Source organism: Lutjanus erythropterus, chromosome 7 (genome assembly GCF_056507025.1).
Source record: "Lutjanus erythropterus isolate fLutEry1 chromosome 7, fLutEry1.hap2, whole genome shotgun sequence".
NCBI lineage: Eukaryota > Metazoa > Chordata > Actinopteri > Lutjaniformes > Lutjanidae > Lutjanus > Lutjanus erythropterus.
The window spans coordinates 10,211,306-10,228,335 of NC_139323.1; the positions used below are offsets into that span (position 1 = coordinate 10,211,306).

The 17,030-nt window shown below is 41.1% G+C and overlaps 2 protein-coding genes across 2 annotated transcripts; one reads left to right on the forward strand and one right to left on the reverse strand.

The window, feature by feature from the left end:
- Nucleotides 1–1,764: 1,764 nt before the first annotated feature.
- Nucleotides 1,765–7,209, reverse strand: plcxd1.1 (phosphatidylinositol-specific phospholipase C, X domain containing 1, tandem duplicate 1). Its single transcript, XM_084722149.1, has 7 exons — nucleotides 6,809–7,209; nucleotides 6,527–6,653; nucleotides 5,491–5,633; nucleotides 5,273–5,401; nucleotides 2,441–2,596; nucleotides 2,153–2,333; nucleotides 1,765–2,042 (listed from the first exon to the last, which is right to left on the reverse strand). The coding sequence occupies exons 1-7, from the start codon at nucleotides 6,929–6,931 to the stop codon at nucleotides 1,798–1,800; spliced, it is 1,104 nt and encodes a 367-aa protein (XP_084578275.1). The 5' UTR covers nucleotides 6,932–7,209; the 3' UTR covers nucleotides 1,765–1,797.
- Nucleotides 7,210–9,432: 2,223 nt separating this feature from the next.
- Nucleotides 9,433–10,965, forward strand: LOC146323594 (homeodomain-interacting protein kinase 2-like). The gene has a single exon (XM_084723179.1). The coding sequence runs from the start codon at nucleotides 9,433–9,435 to the stop codon at nucleotides 10,963–10,965; it is 1,533 nt and encodes a 510-aa protein (XP_084579305.1).
- The last annotated feature ends 6,065 nt before the right edge of the window (nucleotides 10,966–17,030 follow it).

Here is a 17,030-nt window from a genome sequence, read left to right on the forward strand (position 1 = left end):
TTTCATGATGAACTCTGAATAATAGAGCTTTACATGGATTATTTGCCGGTTTTCCTCATGTTGAAATGTTTGGACTGAACGGATTAACAGAGTTTCAGACAGATGATGTAATACAAACTATTGTGAGGGAGCGCAAAAGCACTGAAAAGAACCGCACACTCCAAGGGCACAAACACAAAAGCATTTTTCCCCACCGTGGCCCTTTGGGGACTAAAAGCACCACTTCTTTTGTGTGAATGATACAAACACCTTGGCGAGCAGAGGTTGCGCCTCTCCAGCTCAAACAAGCATCTCAGAAGGAAACATTTTATCACTGATTCGTACATCTGAACGATCAGTGCATAAAAAGTGTGATGATTTGCTTAAAAATGCTCGTTTATTGTAAAAGCTCATCTCCACAGGCACAGCGGTGCAGCATTAGTTTAGATCAAGGCCGAACCTGTTGGCTAAAGTCTATTGGAAGTAGAACAGTCAGGGTTGGGTTCATGCAAATATGTTTTCCATGCATTTTGCATAAGTTTCACTTCTTCTCTACATTCTCTGTGGATAAATACATGTATTGTAAGTGATACAGTTTAGCTACGTCTTAAACTTGCTGCCCACATGTCATGATAATAAAAACTGGTGGCCTACATTACAGTCATATGTGCTCATTGAATACATTGTTTGTGCTTACTTGTCTAAAATGCCTACATTAAGGTGAGATTAGTTGGATCATTATTGCTTTGGTCACCGTAACATAAAACTGGCCACCTTGCCGGCTAGTGAAAACCAATACAGTACATTGCATAAATAGTGAACTCGATGTAAACAAACAGGTGCAGGTCAATATACAAAAAGTCTGTTTTCAAGCAGCTTTAAGACTGAAATGTACATTTCACTGCCTCCAGTAAGTGCATTTATATGTAGATGATAATAATAATTCAAGTACTTGAGTATGTTTCTGTCACTCTTAACAAAACAAGCTCATGTGTATTTCATGCTGTGGTTCACATTTTTTGTAGAATAATGCAAATTAAAGGGACAGTTCAGATAATTTGATCTAGGTCTATATATGGTACTTATTGACGGTCAGTGTATTACCTACAGTAAATGGCGGTTGGCGAGCCCCCACAAAGGAGAAGCAGGGAGAAGTACCAGCACAGAAGCTAAGCAATGAACTGCTGTGACACAGTCAGCAACAAAAGGTGTACTTGTAATTGAAGTGTACGCTGTATTTTCTGGAAGGAAACTAACATTACACAAGCCAAATATTGTTTTATCCATGCCAACCAAACTCCATAGGCGAAATCAGTTGTTTTACCTCAAAGAATGTGGAAATTGTTGATCTATCACTGCCTCGATCGGTTAGTTTCTTGTGTTATTGTGTGACTTCAATGTTTTAAAAGGATAGTTCGCATTCACTGAGGTCACACAATAACACAGATCGAGGCAGCGGTAGAAAGCAAATCCAGTGTTCTGCAAGACAAAATTACTAATTTTGACAATGGAGTTTGTTTGGTTTGTAGAGAGGAATATTTGGCTTATACAACAACAGTTTCCTGTCAGAAAAATCTGTCTGACGGCAAAGGAAATCGGTGAAAATATTCTAGATTAAAAAAAAGGTCCACCTTAAAAGATCGATAGGAGTTTAAGTGGCTAAAATACACCACCCTGTCCACATCAATAAAGCTTGTCCTCAGTGCCGGTTCTCCTCTCTGCTTCTCCAAACTACTACAGCTAATACACCGACTATCGTTAAGTAGCTCATACAACCCCACTTCGAATAATCCGATCTCTCCCTTTATTGGTGAAAAGTCATGAAGACCATTTCAGCAGTTTCTCATTCAGTGCAACGACAGTTGGTACAAAGCGGCTCTCTGTGATAAAGTCCCCAGCGATGATGTTGAGACAGCCGAGTTTGGAGCCGGGAGTCTGCTCCTGCACCCAGCTCAGCAGCGTGGGATACGTGGACATCACCAAGTCCTTCAGGGACTCTGTCGGGTGTGTGCAGATGTATTTCAGGTCCTCCGTCAGATTGATTCCTGTGACGAAGAAGCCTCCTGAAACACAGAATACACACAAATACAGCGTTAAAAGTTAAGTTAAAAGTAACAAGTCATCAGTTTTATTTCCAGCCTGTGTTTGGTGATATAAACCAGCAGCAGATTACCTGGTCTGCCATGTTGTTTCCTGTGTTCAAACGCCTCGATAAGAGCCTCAGCTTTGCATTTGTTGGCCCACCAGTAAGGAATATGTGGCCACAGGTCACTGTGGCAGTTGGCAATACTGTGTTCATAGGACACAATCACTGAGCAGCCTAAAGCCCACAGGTTTCGAAGAGTTAACACTGCCTGAAATCAGCAGAATAACAGGATTAGTTTTCTCTAATGATAAAGCTAGTATTATATTACACATTAATATTATGGCCAGTTATCTATTATTGGAGGAGATGATGTACCGTTTTAGGACAGAGTTTGGAGGTGAAGACGCTGCGTATGGTAGTGAGCAGCAGCATGTGGAGCTCTGGGGTCAGGCCGAGAAAGTGGCTGAAGGAGAGGATGACCACCTCTCTGGGATGGGCATCCAGCCACTCTCTTATCTCCATTAGAACAGTCTGCCGGGAAAACACAAGTTAGCATTTAGTCTGCCTCTATAGGAGGACTCAACTTAAAGCAGAATTCACAGGCATGTTTTAAAAGCTAAAAGCACACGGGAAACTTGAAACACCGCCAGATTCAGTTATCTGGTAGGACTTTCACATGCAGCTCGACAACATGATGGAGGTCTGTAACAACCTGCCAGAACACTTCTGGATAGATCAGGGGGGTTTTTTTCTTGACAACACCTGGTAATTATGCTTGAGCAGAGGTGAGTGAAGAGCGTTTTATCATACAAGCTGCCTGAAAGATTTTCAATCTCATCTGCTGAGGATGATAAATATCACAGAAATTCTCTCTGCTTGATTTAATCCCCATGGGCCATCTAATTTCCACTCTCATGTCATAGATAATGATCTGTTAGGTGGATGCATGGCATTGCAATACAAGGATGGAAACACCTTTCACATTAAATACCTGGAAATGGTGCTGCTTCTATTCCCAATAGAACCACGGTGAACAGATTTACAGAAATCTGATTAAGTCCTGAGCTTGAAACTAATGAGAATTTTATACATTTTAAACTGTTTGAAGCTCCTGTTTACAGATGAATGTTGCCAGAAAGAGTTATGGTGCATCCGAGAAAGGGGCTTAAAATGGATAGTTGAGATTATTTTAAGTGGTGTTGTATGAGGTACGTATCGATGGTCACTGTGTTCCCTTCAGCAGATGGCTGTCAGAAGAGTAAGAAAGGAGTACCTGCACGAAAGTAAGACGATGTACTGCTGTGGACAGGTTCAGCAGCAAAATATATTTGAGCCACTTAAAAAAGGGGCCACCTCAAAAAAAATCTATATTAGTTTTAGTATATGCTACATTTATGTTTTCATTGCTTTACATTGGCATCCGACAGCCCTTTACAATAAGCCAAGTATTGCTCTCTCTTGCTCAACCAGACTCCTTTTGCAAAAACTGTAATTTCACCTCATAGAGGATTAGTGTTGCTGGTCTACCACTGTCCCGCCTGGTTAGCTCACCTGTGTCATTGTGCAACCTTGGTGAAATCGAGCTAATCTTTTAAAACACCAGTGTTGCACAATAATATAAACAAACAAAGATCAAGGCAACAGAAGACCAGCACCTCCCATATTGTGTGAGGTAAAATGACTGACTTTTTGCAGCTGACCCTGTCCACAGCAGTACATTGGGTAGCTTCCTACTCTAGTACTCCTGCTGCTTCTCTAACCTGGGATAATGTTGACCACCATCTACTGTAGGTCAAACACTGACTATAGGTAAGTACATTATACAACCCAGGGGTTAGAGATTTGAGTCACATGACTTAAGTCAGACTTAAGTGACCAATTTGAGGACTTGAGACTTGTTTGACTAACCTTGAGAAAAGACTCGACTTTGACTTGGGTGTTAAGATTGAGACAGATGACTCAAAAGGACTTGACTTTTTATAAAAAAAAATATATTTGTATTTTTCCAGGCAGACCAGCAGAGGTCAGTGCATGAGACAGCTAGCATGGAGGAAGCTAGTCTAAAAATAACATTTGGATTCAAAAATGACACTGATGATGGTTGTAAGAAGAGTAAAAACAGTGGTGTGCAGTGTCATATGAAAAGCACCTTGGACAGATGTATTAACAGGCCAAGGAGAAATAATGTGACCCTCTGAAGGGGAGCCAGGGCAGGAGGCTTACACACTGTAGTGTGATTTCTTGTGTCATACTTCTGCTTTCACTTAAGAGCCCTTTCAAGCTGTATTATAATTTCATAGCTCCACTCTGTCGTTCATTCTGAGAGTTTGTTATTGATGCCACAACGTGTGAATCATCACTAAGATTTATGAGGTGTGAGCAGGCTGTAGCAGTTAAAAATTAAACTCAACTTCTCATGACCACTGTCTTTTAAATGGATTACACGTGGAAACTGGGGGGATCATCAGAATTTCATATGATTTGACTTGTGACTCGCTTGAACCGGGCAATGACTTGACTTACTTGACTTAAAGAAGGGACTCGACTTGTTTGATCTGACCACAGTAACTTTGGACATGCTTGAGACTTTGGCACACACTTCAAAAAATCTGAACTATCCCTTTAAAATGAGACTGTAACTCTAAAATGCTGAGTTCATACGCAGCAAACGACACCCACACAATTCAATATACTCCAGTTTTGTTGATATAGCCTCAGTCGGTCTGACATGACCAGTAGCATGGTGGCTGATGTCAGCAAACTTTATCACTACATGACTGATAGTGCTGAGAGAGTTCACTCAATCTATGAAGCTTCTGTACTTGTGCTACTGTTGCACTACATTTTAGCATTTGCTATTATGCTGTAATCATTATTACTGTTTAGTAAACGTAACACAGGCTAGCTTTAAGAATAAGAGTCTAAATAAAAATGCTGTTTCCACTACAATAAACTTAAAGACATCCAAAACAACCACCATAATGTTGATATCAGAGTGACAAATATTCATAACCAATCCAATTAAATTCTTTAAAAAAAGCAAAGATGGGATGATTTAGCACCTCAGTGCAGTTTTTGCTGAGCATGACTGTTTTTTGTGGTTATCTTTACAGTTATTGTTGTGGTTACACATGGCCTTCACATGAGCATAAATGTCACTGTGGCAACAAACATTCGGACATTTATGTCAGCATGCCATCACTTCACCTCCACAGTGAGCGTGGTGTATACGCCGTGGTAGAAGTACAGATCATTGGAGCTGTCATTGGGCCTGTGTGCAATTCTCAGGTCACAGTATCTGACCCCACAGTCCAGCTGCTGCTTTATAGTAAACTCCTGCAAGACATACAATGCACAATTCGTTATATGCTTCAAAACTTCCTACTAACAATGAGTCTGGTACATCCATTTCTGTGATTTATTACCTGGGTTATCGCCCACTTGTACACGAAGGGGCGAATAAGGGGCTTCATGTATTTGTCCAGCTTTTGAAGCATGTCTGGCTGAGTAAGATCAACAGGGGATCTGTCATTCATATCCAGACAGTAGGTTATTGCATTGTGGCTGCCTAAGTGGGGAAAAGATAATGAACAGCATTATTATTTTTATCACATCTAGACACATGATTGTTTCATGTAATAGCTATGGCGGCACTGACAGCTCACCATACTGCAGCTGAAGAAATCACATGCAGAAAGACAAAACAAAAGCAAATGAAGAAAACGATCGAAGTTATTTTCCAGCACACACGCAGCATAACTAAACACACTGCAAGTATAGTTTATATTTTCTGTTTTTACTGTGCATTCTTGTATTTGGTTGTGTTCTTTGAATTTAAAAGTGCATTTCTGTGTTTGGTTGTGTTGTCTAAATTTAAACAGCATTTTTGTATTAGGTTGTGTTGTCTGAATTTAAAAGCTCATTTCTGCATTTGTGTTGCCTGAATTTAAAGTGTGCTTCTGTATTTGGTTGCATTGTCAGAATTTGCAGTGCATCGCTGTGTCTGTGTCGACCTAATGAAAATGTTCATCCTCAATTTGTATGTGTTTTGTTTATTTGAGCGTGCCTGAAGCTGGTTGTGTCGTTTGAATTTAAAAGCGCATTTCTGAATTTGTGTTGCCTGAATTTAAAGTGTGTTTCTGTATTTAGTTGTGTTGCGTGAATTTAAAGCGTGCTTCTGTATTTGGTTGCATTGTCTGAATTTGTAGTACACCTGTGTGTTGACCTAATGAAAATGTCCATCCTCAATTTGCTTGTGTTTTGTTTATTTGCATGTGTTTTTTTTTAGCTGCAGCACACTCAGTTCTCTGGGCCACCTACATAGCAACTAAAATAGGCTTTCCAATTTGTTGTTGTGGGTCCACTGAAACCACTCTCACACCAGATATACTGTGTTTCCACTAGCATTCATCTAACAACTACTATCATTACTACAGTGTGCTGGTTTATGTGGCAGCCTACCCGGGATGGCCAGGTGGTACAGAGGGGTGTCCCACAGAGCACATGGCAGGTGAGACATCCAGCTCTCCATGGGCAGCTCTGCCAGGCTCCGCTCACTCACTCCAGACACAGAGGACATACTCAACGTCTGCACGCCGCCAATCAACACACATTTCATAGTAGACAATCAGATTCGTGTTTATTTCAGATAAATGCCACATTAATATGCAGTAAACTTGCGCACAGTGTTCAGTATCACACACAGTAAGGTGAGAGGTGCCGTGCTGTTTATCTCACACTTACTTGATCAAACTGCTGCTGCTTCCTCCGATCAAACCAGCTGAACCAGTCAAACCACCACAAAGGGGAAACGCGCTGACTGAAACTATAGGCGTGTGCCAGAAGAAGTCGTCCATCCCACAGCATTACAAGATGTCATGGCTGTACATAAAACATGCATGATGTGATCCCGAGATAAAGCGTGCCAGTTCAGTCTGGTTACCTTTTACACCTGCATAGCCCGGCAGGATGGCGAGGACAATGGGCCCGGCGCATTTTAGCTTCAATTATAGATTATCCATACCGACTTCAATATCCGCGCTCATGATCTGCTGGCTGCTTTCAGCTGCATCAACACCGAGTGTGTCCCACGGTTCACCGGCCGGGTGTCTGTCGGTCCTGTGGGGTGCAGCAGAGTGTCGGGACGTGGAGGGAGGGAGAGAGGAGGGAGGGAGGCACCGCGCCCGCTGACAGATCAGCAGATGCAGAGGAGCTCTCCTCTTAAAGAGCCCACTGGAATGTAATGTTAGACAAGATTAATGATGGAAACTCCCACACATCCCGCAGCCCGCTCCGAATCCACACAAGTGATGTCACAGCAGGTGTTCCCCAGGAGCTGGTGAGGGCAAAACACCTGGTGAGACGTCACTGATGGGTGTGGCCAGACACAACGTGCTCCAAAAAGCAAGTCAGCAAGACTTCAGACAGGGAGAGAAAAATATACATGTATATGTATATCAGAGGTGGGACCAAGTTATTGCTTTGCAAGTCACAAGTAAGTCTCAAGTCTTTGCCCTCAAGTCCCGAGTCAAGTCCCAAGTCAAGACAGGCAAGTCCCGAGTCAAGTCACAAGTCCTACACATTGAGTTTAGAGTCCTTTCGAGTCATTTTAACAACAAAGTAATAATATATTAAATGTACACATGTCGCTATTTATATGCATCTGTTTATTTATTTAGTATAACTATTAATAATAGTTTATGTCTTCAATAAAATATTGTCCTCTGAGGGAAAATAAATCCTCATCTTTTTTCAGGTCCGTCTATAATATAGAGGGGTGTCAAACTCAATCACAGAAGGGGCCAAAATTTAAAACAGTCTTAGTCGCGGGCCAAACAGCATTAAGATTTATTGAACAGTCTAAAACTGACTGTTTTATTCAGAAATATGAATTTGAACAGCCAGACTGCAACAACTTTTTCCTCAATAAAATAAATAAGATTTATTTATTTATTTTCAATAATAACAAAGGAAAATGAGAATATTTCAGCTCAGAATATTTAAGTTCACATGTCCAGGTGGGGGTTACATTTGAAAATGCTTGCTTTTTGTCTGGACACAAGATATCGCACACTTTAATCATGCAAACCCTCAATGGCACTGCATTTGGCATAAAATATATGCTCATATAATATTATTACAAACCCATCAGCCCATCAGGTACAGATGAACATATTGACCTCCTCAATTTAACATTAAGGCCAAAACGCACTGAAAGCTTCAACAGAAAAGTCAACTGTAGCTTCTATGGTTCACTGCAGGCTTCAGATTTAAAATGTAACACCACAGAACCAGCAGTATTTTAGGAAAAGGTTAAACTGCACACTGACACACACTGAGGAGATGAAGAGGAGACAGAGTCTGGACTCTTCATCATGACTTACAACAATGCTGCAATTAAGTATTTAAAAGTACACAAATAAGATTTGGAGTAAAAAAAAAAAAATCACGCACCACATAAGTGTACATTAATATTATGATTCATGATCATAAAAAGTTTTTTATATCAAGTCGACACATCTGTCCATATTCTCTCTCTCTCTCTCTCTTTTTATTTTTACCTGGTTTCAGGTGGAGCTGCAGTTCATCTCCCTCCTCATATACTTGTGTTTCTTTGCACTGAGTCAGTTGCCTAAACAGACAAACCTGTTTACATTGTCGTTTGACAGAAACTCGCGTCTTCGCGACTGCGAGCTGATTTATTCGTCGAGTTGCGCGGCAGCTGTCGCAGTGCATTGTGGGACTTGTAGTATGACTGGTGGGAGTGCTATTTACCGACGGGCCATTCATAATAGACACATGAAATTATCTCGCGGGCCGTATATAATTGAATCGCGGGCCGGATGTGGCCCGCGGGCCTTGAGTTTGACACACGTGATCTATATAATTACTAAACGGTGCGCGATATTCATGTTTTTGTATTAATGCAGCAGTTTGCAGACAGCAAACTGCACACCGACACACACCGAGGAGATGAAGAGGGAGACACAGCGTCTGGACACTTCATAATCATTTAAAATAAAGTTACGAAGTGACAAAGCTTTCATGGAGGAGACGAGCGTCTGTCTGTTTGTTACTGTGCCTGCAGCTCGCGCACACACGCACGCACGCACACACACGCGCACGCACACACATGCGCATCACAGCCACCTGACATTCTTGTGTGACGTCATCAAATGAATCTTGACGTCATCACTGTTTTCGCTTAAAACACCCGACCATGTCATGTCATAAACATATCTTGGCACAGGAATTTTGAGACAATTCACTTCATCTGACTGCACATCGAATCTTCAAACTTAACATTCACAACAAGTGGACACAAACGTTTGGATAGAAAAAATACTCACAGTAAAACATCTGTCGAAATGGCAATGCCTACAGGTATTATACTCGGAGGTCGCTTTAAAGTGGAGGCCTACCTCGGACAGGGCGGCTTTGGTTTTGTATCCCAATGCCGCAACGTTCAAACAGGCGAGAGGGTGGCCATCAAAGTGAACAAAAGTACCCCCAATGTTGTTCGTATCGCCAGAAGAGAAATTGCCATGCTGAGGTGGCTACGCTGTTTGGATCCAGACACTTGTAATATTATCAAGTGGAATGGATTTTTCTTTGACAAGGAACAAATATGTCTCAACTTCGAACTCCTTGATCAAAGCCTACGTGATAACTTACACGAGCGTAATTACAGGGGACTTCCTATAACAGAGCTGAGACCAATTGTTCATCAGCTGACAACAGCCTTTTACCACCTGCACTCACTGGGAATTGCTCATGCGGACCTCAAACCAGACAATGTTATGATTGTGGACCGTCAACAGCAGCCACTGAGGATCAAGCTGATTGACTTTGGCCTGGCGCTGCCATCTTCAGAATTCCAGCCCGGTCTCAATATGGGAACCATTTCTTACAAGGCGCCAGAAATAATGCTAGAGGCTCCTTTTAGTGAGGCTATAGACATGTGGTCTCTGGGCATAACAATCGCAGAACTGGCAACAGGAAGACACCTCTACCCTGGGGACACAGACTATGATGTTCTAAACTTCATAATACAGACTCAAGGCCAGCCAGACGATGAGGTGCTGGACCAGGGAGAGCGTACTCCCTTCTATTTCAAATCAGAAAACAACAGCCAACGGCGCTGGAGATTGAAGACGCGAGAGGAGTTTGCAGAGGACACAGGCTACTATGGTATTAAATCGGGGGGCTTTATTCTTAACTCTCTTGATGAACTTGAGAAGCGCATGGTGTGTGACACAGAGAGCAAGAGTGATCAACGTCTGTTGGTGGACTTGATTAAAAGGATGCTGACCCTGGACCCTGACGATCGAATCACAGCCCAGGAGGCTTTGCAGCATCCTTTCTTTGCTCAAAGCGTCCCACAGAGCTCCCACACTGCCGACTTGGATAATATTGAAGAAGATGAAGATGCTGAAGAAGACAGTGAAGAGGAAACCCCTGAATCCAAGGGCTCAGAAAACTGCAGTGGTGCACCGGACAATGTTCACTGCAGGTTTGAGAGCTCCCCTGCTGACACCCTAAGTGAACTAAATCAACAGTGTTCTGACCATCACACTGCAGGACACAACAGGGTTGAGAGATCCAGTACGGACAAAGGCATAGAGACACCAGACCCCCAAGAAGGAACACAGAAACACAGTGGCCAATCTTCATCAGATGAGACAGTAGAAAGGGAGAATTTTCATTGCAGGATTAAGCTCCCTCTTTCCAACACCTGCAAAGAGCTACCAGAAGAAGGAAAACCAGAACCCAGTCAACAATGTTCTGACTATCATACAGCAGGACCAGCCAACAGACACTGCAGCGTCGAGGGCCCGCATCCACACACCTGCATTGAAATACCGGACTCTGAAGAAGCATCAGAACTCAGTCAACAGTAGCTGGTCCTACCATATCAGATGTCAGTACCAGAGAACACTGACTGCACACTTGAGCTCCCCAGTGCCGACGAAGAAAGTTCACCCACCTGGATCAGAAAATGACAGGATGTCCAGCCTAAGACCAATGCTGACACAAGGTGTCTTGTCAGATGGACACCATCTATTACTACTTCCACCTGCATGGCTGAGTGACCACAAACCATCAATCCCCAAAGTCAACCTCCACCCCCCATCAGCCTTTATCCAACAGATCACAACTTTCAGAGCCACCACCACCCCAATGCTTACTCATGGTGGGAAGTGACTTGTCTAGCACTGTCACCTTACAGCAAGTCTCTTTAATCACTTTCCATCAGTTACGCTGGCTCACTGATTGTTACCACATTCAACAATGATTTACCCTTTTCTCTTTGACATTGAAAATAAATTGGCTTCACAAACCTAAAAAACTTTTCTTCCCTCAAGATGAATGCCATCAATAGACCTTTCTCACAGTGGGCAGTTCCATTTAGGTGTCTATGAGCTACATCTGACAAGTCAAACTGTCCACTGTGAGAGACATCCAGCCACACTGTGGCCTCACACAGCAGTGGTCAGGGTTGGACTCCCAGCCTCAATCTATGCTGTATGGAGTTTCTATACTACGCGTGGGTTTACTCCGGGTGCTCCGGTTTTCTCCCCTAACAAAAAAACCCCAAAAAACTAACTCTTAACAACCCCTTGAGGTCTTGCATCACATGCAACTGCGACAATAAAATGACCATCTACCACTTTTTCACTGTCCCCTTAGAAATGAATGAAACCCCTTCACATGGCAGACATCAACCCCTTTTTCACTGTGCCACCCTTCTTCACATCATGAGCAACTGCCATGATTAAATGACCATCTATGCCTATCTCCCCCCGACTTCTTTTAACATCTTGATACACACCACATTCATCTTGAAGGAAACAATTTAATCGGCTGACAAACCATCGCACCTTCCATCTCACCTGACCTGTCGTAGGTCAGATGAGGTGGAGCGTCGTGGTGGCAAAGACCTAAAAAACTTTTCTTCCTTCAAGATGAATGCCATCAATAGACCTTTCTCACAGTGGACAGTTCCATTTAGGTGTCTATAAGCCACATCTGACAAGTCAAACTGTCCACTGTGAGAGATGTCCAGCCACACTGTGGCCTCACACAGCAGTGGTCAGGGTTGGTCTCCCAGCCTCAATCTATGCTGTATGGAGTTTCTATACTCCACTGTGTTGGCGTGGGTTTTCTCCGGGTGCTCCGGTTTCTCCCACAACAAAAAAATAATAAAAATAAGTTTTAAAAAATAAAATAAAAATAAATAAATAAAATTCAACAATGTTTTTAAAAAAATTTAAAAATGTTTCTTGTATGTTTTGTTTTAAATAGTGATAAATACTAAGCTCAAGTTGACTCTAAAAAAAAATGTGTGCATTAAAGCTGACAAACCCCTGGGCTGAGCACGCTGCTCATTAGCTGAACTCTTTTTAAGATTCTTTGTCTGATAATTCCATTTTATGGCAACTTTTTCCCACAGGAGTTTCTGACACTGAGTCAGGGTCTCACTGACAGAACATGCACGTGCAGCTGCACTAGTACACTAGTAGAACAGCCAGTAGGAACACCCGTTTGAGAAGACCTGTGATTGGTTTAAATCTCCCGTCACGGGCCAGATTCTCTAAAGGTTGAAAACGGAGCCAAGAGGAGGTGCAGAAGTGTAGTTCTGTCTCAGACCACTTTATTTACAATATGCTGAATGGTTATGATGCAATTATTACTCAATGATGACAAAAAAGTGTAATCAGTAATATAATCTAAGTATCACAATAATGTCATCTGATTACTTTCTGTTATGTTTTGATTACCTCATTATATAATATAGTGAAATTCTTTATCTTAAAAGTGTTGTTTTGTGCTGTAACTAACAATTATTTTTATGACCAATCAATCAGCCGACTATTTTGTCAATTAATCGATTAATCGATCATGTAGTGGAAATTCTGAAGAATGGTTCACTCAGACACTGAAGAAGAGTTTGGGAGTCCCAGATGACTTACACAGGAGTATTTAATGAAGCTCGATCGAGGAGAATTCAGATTAGCAATACACTGAGAATACTGTGACTGCCAACCCAATTCTGAAGGTTACTTCTCGAGTCAAGGTATTTAACTGTCCCCTGACATTCGCTGGAATTTGACACGCTACCTTGTATGGGCCTGATGTGTCTATCTATGTGTACACAAATTCTATTGGGCATAAGTGCAAAACAAGAAGCTATGCACCTCTTTGCTCTAAATCACTGTATCTGTCGGCCTTGCTCATGTATTGTGCCCTGCTAGAGAATGTGGAGACAGTCTGTCTGCCCGATAAGCCATAACCTTGGGACCTCAGGGGAAAGTATCTGGGGGATGCACTACTCTCCTACTTGTGCAGCTGTGGACTGTAGTTGTGCAGAGTGACCAACTACTAGTGTGCCTGTTCAGGTTAGATGACCTATGACTGGACCCTTCACGACTGCATTGTCACCCATATAAAGAGAGACTCAGGGAACAATCTAAGGGCTAGTGAGGCAAGTGAGGCAAATTCCACAACAGATCAAAATCCAAGATGTCCGCAAATGTCTTGTTTTATTCACAACTCAAAAATATTCAGTTTACTGTAAGAGAGGAGCAAAGAAACCAGAAAATATTCCCATTTAAGAAGCTGAAATCAAAGAATTTGGACTTTTTGAAATAAAAAAAATTACTCATTTGATGAATAGGGACACTTAAACCTACAATGAGATAAAAATGACAAAAGAATGTCTTCTATTGATAATGTATTAAACATCAGCAGTTAAAAAGAAAAATGATTCTTTCATTTCCAGGTCCCATCATTTCATAGTAAATAGGTTTTAATTACCAAATAATATGTTTAAAATTTCATAGAAATTAACTGCAAATTACCCCCAAATTTCATGGTTAGTTATGTGATAATTAGAAAGTACTGTTTTCATGTAGTAGATGGTAATTAGAGCTGTGCATCTTCATTGGTCTCACAGTTCGACTGCATCCTCAATTTTCTTTATGACTGATTGCTGATTAAAATCATCCGGGGGTGGGTGGGACTTCAGGACGAGAGGGGCTGCCATCTGATGCAGCTGCAGCTCCAACTAGTGGCCGGCAGCTGCATGACACCTTAGAGGTAACAGTTAAGCTGCATTTCACATGAATAAGATATTGATAAATAGTTACACCGACGAGTTCCTGGTGTCGTTTAGCGAGGGTGGTGACGTTTAATCTTGTACATCTCTAGTTGGTAGTAAGGCTGCATTTAACAATTATTTTCATCACATCATCATTTCATTTCATTATTTTCATCACAGATTTGGTCTGTAAAATGGTGAAAAATGTTGAGCATTGTTTTCAAAAGCCCAAGTTGACGTCCTCAAATGTCTTATGTCCAAAACACAAAGACATTCAGTTTACTGTCATAATAGGACTCAATAAATCAGACAATATTTACATTTGAGAAGCTAAAAATCTGAAAATCTGGACACTTTATGGCACTTCATATCAAAATAGTTGGTGATTACTTTAATAATGGATTAATAATCGATTAATCGCAGCTTTATTTGCACTTTCTTGAGCAGAAGACAGTTGCTAGAAGCTGCAGCTGAACTGCAGAAGTATTATTCCACACAAATACAGCAAGGCAACACAATTTATTTATTTTGCAATTTAATGTTAAGACTTTTATGTTACTGACTTCTGAAGCACTTTCTAAACAATAAAAAAAGGGGGGGGAAGTGTTTTGATATAGAAAATGGAAATAAAGTTGAATGTAGGCTGTGACAGAATAATCTGATCCATAACCACTCGTCTGGAGTGATGTGTGACCACATTAAGCACAGACACTGACATTAACCTACAGACAGAGCAGCTACTGACGCCAGCACTGCTCCAGGTAAACTATGTTGTTTACCCCCAGACACTGTAATCCTTTTCAGTCTGAAAAGGTGAAGCATTTAGTGAGATATTGTCATGTTTTGTAGGTTAATGTGCAGTTCGTATTTCACGGTGCATTAAAATATGATTTGGTGACTGTAGACTGTGATTAAATGCTTCAAATGGCTCTTAATACACAAAGTATTTTTTCAGACAGTGTTTAACATTGTCAGTTCAGAGGACCATTGTTTAGGATTTTGTAGGATAGCTTGCAAATTGCAAAAATGTTGCCTCACCCTCCCCTTCCAAGCATGTAGAAAAACCTATGACTGTATCAAAACTTGTGAAAAACACTGAAGACTTTATCTAGAGCCAGTGTTTGGTCTGTCCCTTCTGGGCTGCTGTAGAGACATGGAGGTGCAACGTGGTGACCTCTGTGGAAGAGGACCTTCAACCTCTGTAGATACAGACAGTTATTTCTAAGGTAACAAACACAATTCCTATTTTCAGGAGATTATGCCATAATGACAATATACATGTTATTTATTATACTCAATTTCTGTGATTTTCTGCCAATAAATCCCCATAAATTTTACACACTGGACCTTTAAATTCTTCATCTGTTTGCTAGTTTACTGTTTTCTTCTTTGCCTTGACTACCATGACTGCTGCGCAAAGAAATACAATCTTAGATAGAGTGTGTATCTCGTTCATTATGCGCTCAAAAAACAAAAAAAACACTTATAAAAACATTGCTCCATGGTGCTACAAGTGGTCAAAAACTTCATAAGGTACCTTTAACAGACCATACCTTTAAAAGTTAGGTTTACATTCTGTGTATCCTTGATCTGAACATTTCCTTCCTCATAAATGATTTGAAATGAAATATAGGCCTATGTATCGCAGAGGAAATTTGTACTTTTCTAGTTTTGCTTTTTTATTTCATACTTTTGTATAGTTCTGCCTGCTGAGGCCTCTAACAGCTGTTGAAATGAAAAAGAGCAAAGAGGAAACAGCACTTTCTGGTCGAACGGCTCAGACACAAGCAGCCTGTGACAAGGTCACAATTCAATATCTCGCCGCTTTGGTCACAAGACAAAAAGATTTGTAACTGCTGGCCCAGTCATAACATCTGTGTCAAAAAAAGTTTTTTTTCCATTACACTTTTAAATACCAGCTGTATTTTGATGATATTAGATGTGTTTAGTAGCAAATGCCTGTCAAATATGCCACAGATGTCATCCACATACTATCTGGCAGCTGTCACTTTATCTTAAAATGCACCTAAACATTAAAGGGTAATGATTCTGGACCACTGACCTTTGTAGTAAAATGTGCTTCCCAAGAGAAAGATAACGTGGCTCCTCCTCAGCTTCTTCAGCAGGTCAATAAAGCCTGAAACAGCACTAACCAGCAAACTGATTTAAGACGAGTACATCCTTGCTGACTCTGGATCAAACCACAGCAGAGGTTTACTTTTCCTATGAAATGGTTTTTTTTTTTATTTGTTTGTTTGTTTAAACAGCAGATATTTTGACATGTGATCTGTGAAAGCTGAACAGGTTTAATTATTAACATTAATTATGAGTTCATTTCATTTCGTTTAGTTTCATTGTGTTGGATCAGTGATGCACATAACAGATTACAGCCATCATTTATTAATGTAATTAACAACACCTGTGCTGCTCCTGCTCTGACGAGGCATCATGTCTGCAGTGAAACAGACCTGCACACACTGTGCTGTGATGATTGTAGTTGATTTAAAAAGTGCGGCGATGCTGCCATCTAGCTTCCCTTCCAAATAACTGATACAAATCATGAGAGGGTAAAGAATGGCTTGATTGTAAGACTCCTACTGATGTTTTGCCAGCACAGGAGTGACTCATTCATTCATTCTTTCTTCCAGAAAAGCCTCTTTTCACAGCAGCCATTTTGACATGAAACGACAGGATGATCACAGGCTTTTATCAGTGATGCTAATTACCTTCAGTTTTGTTCAAGTCAAACAGAGTCAGGATGCTGCTATTGTGCATGTTGGCTCACTGGAAAGGCTCTGTTACACTAAATGGAATGGGACCTTAGTTAGTAACACCTATGTTTACCCTACTATTTCACATCAATAT

Coding starts and splice junctions, on each gene's coding strand:
- LOC146323594 (XM_084723179.1), top strand. CDS start 9,433: ATGGCAATGCCTACAGGTATTATACTCGGAGGTCGCTTTAAAGTGGAG.
- plcxd1.1 (XM_084722149.1), bottom strand. CDS start 6,931: ATGCTGTGGGATGGACGACTTCTTCTGGCACACGCCTATAGTTTCAGT. Junction 5,634..6,526: donor GTACCACCTGGCCATCCCGG/GTAGGCTGCCAC, acceptor TTCCCCACTTAG/GCAGCCACAATGCAATAACC. Junction 5,402..5,490: donor ACAAGTGGGCGATAACCCAG/GTAATAAATCAC, acceptor TATGTCTTGCAG/GAGTTTACTATAAAGCAGCA.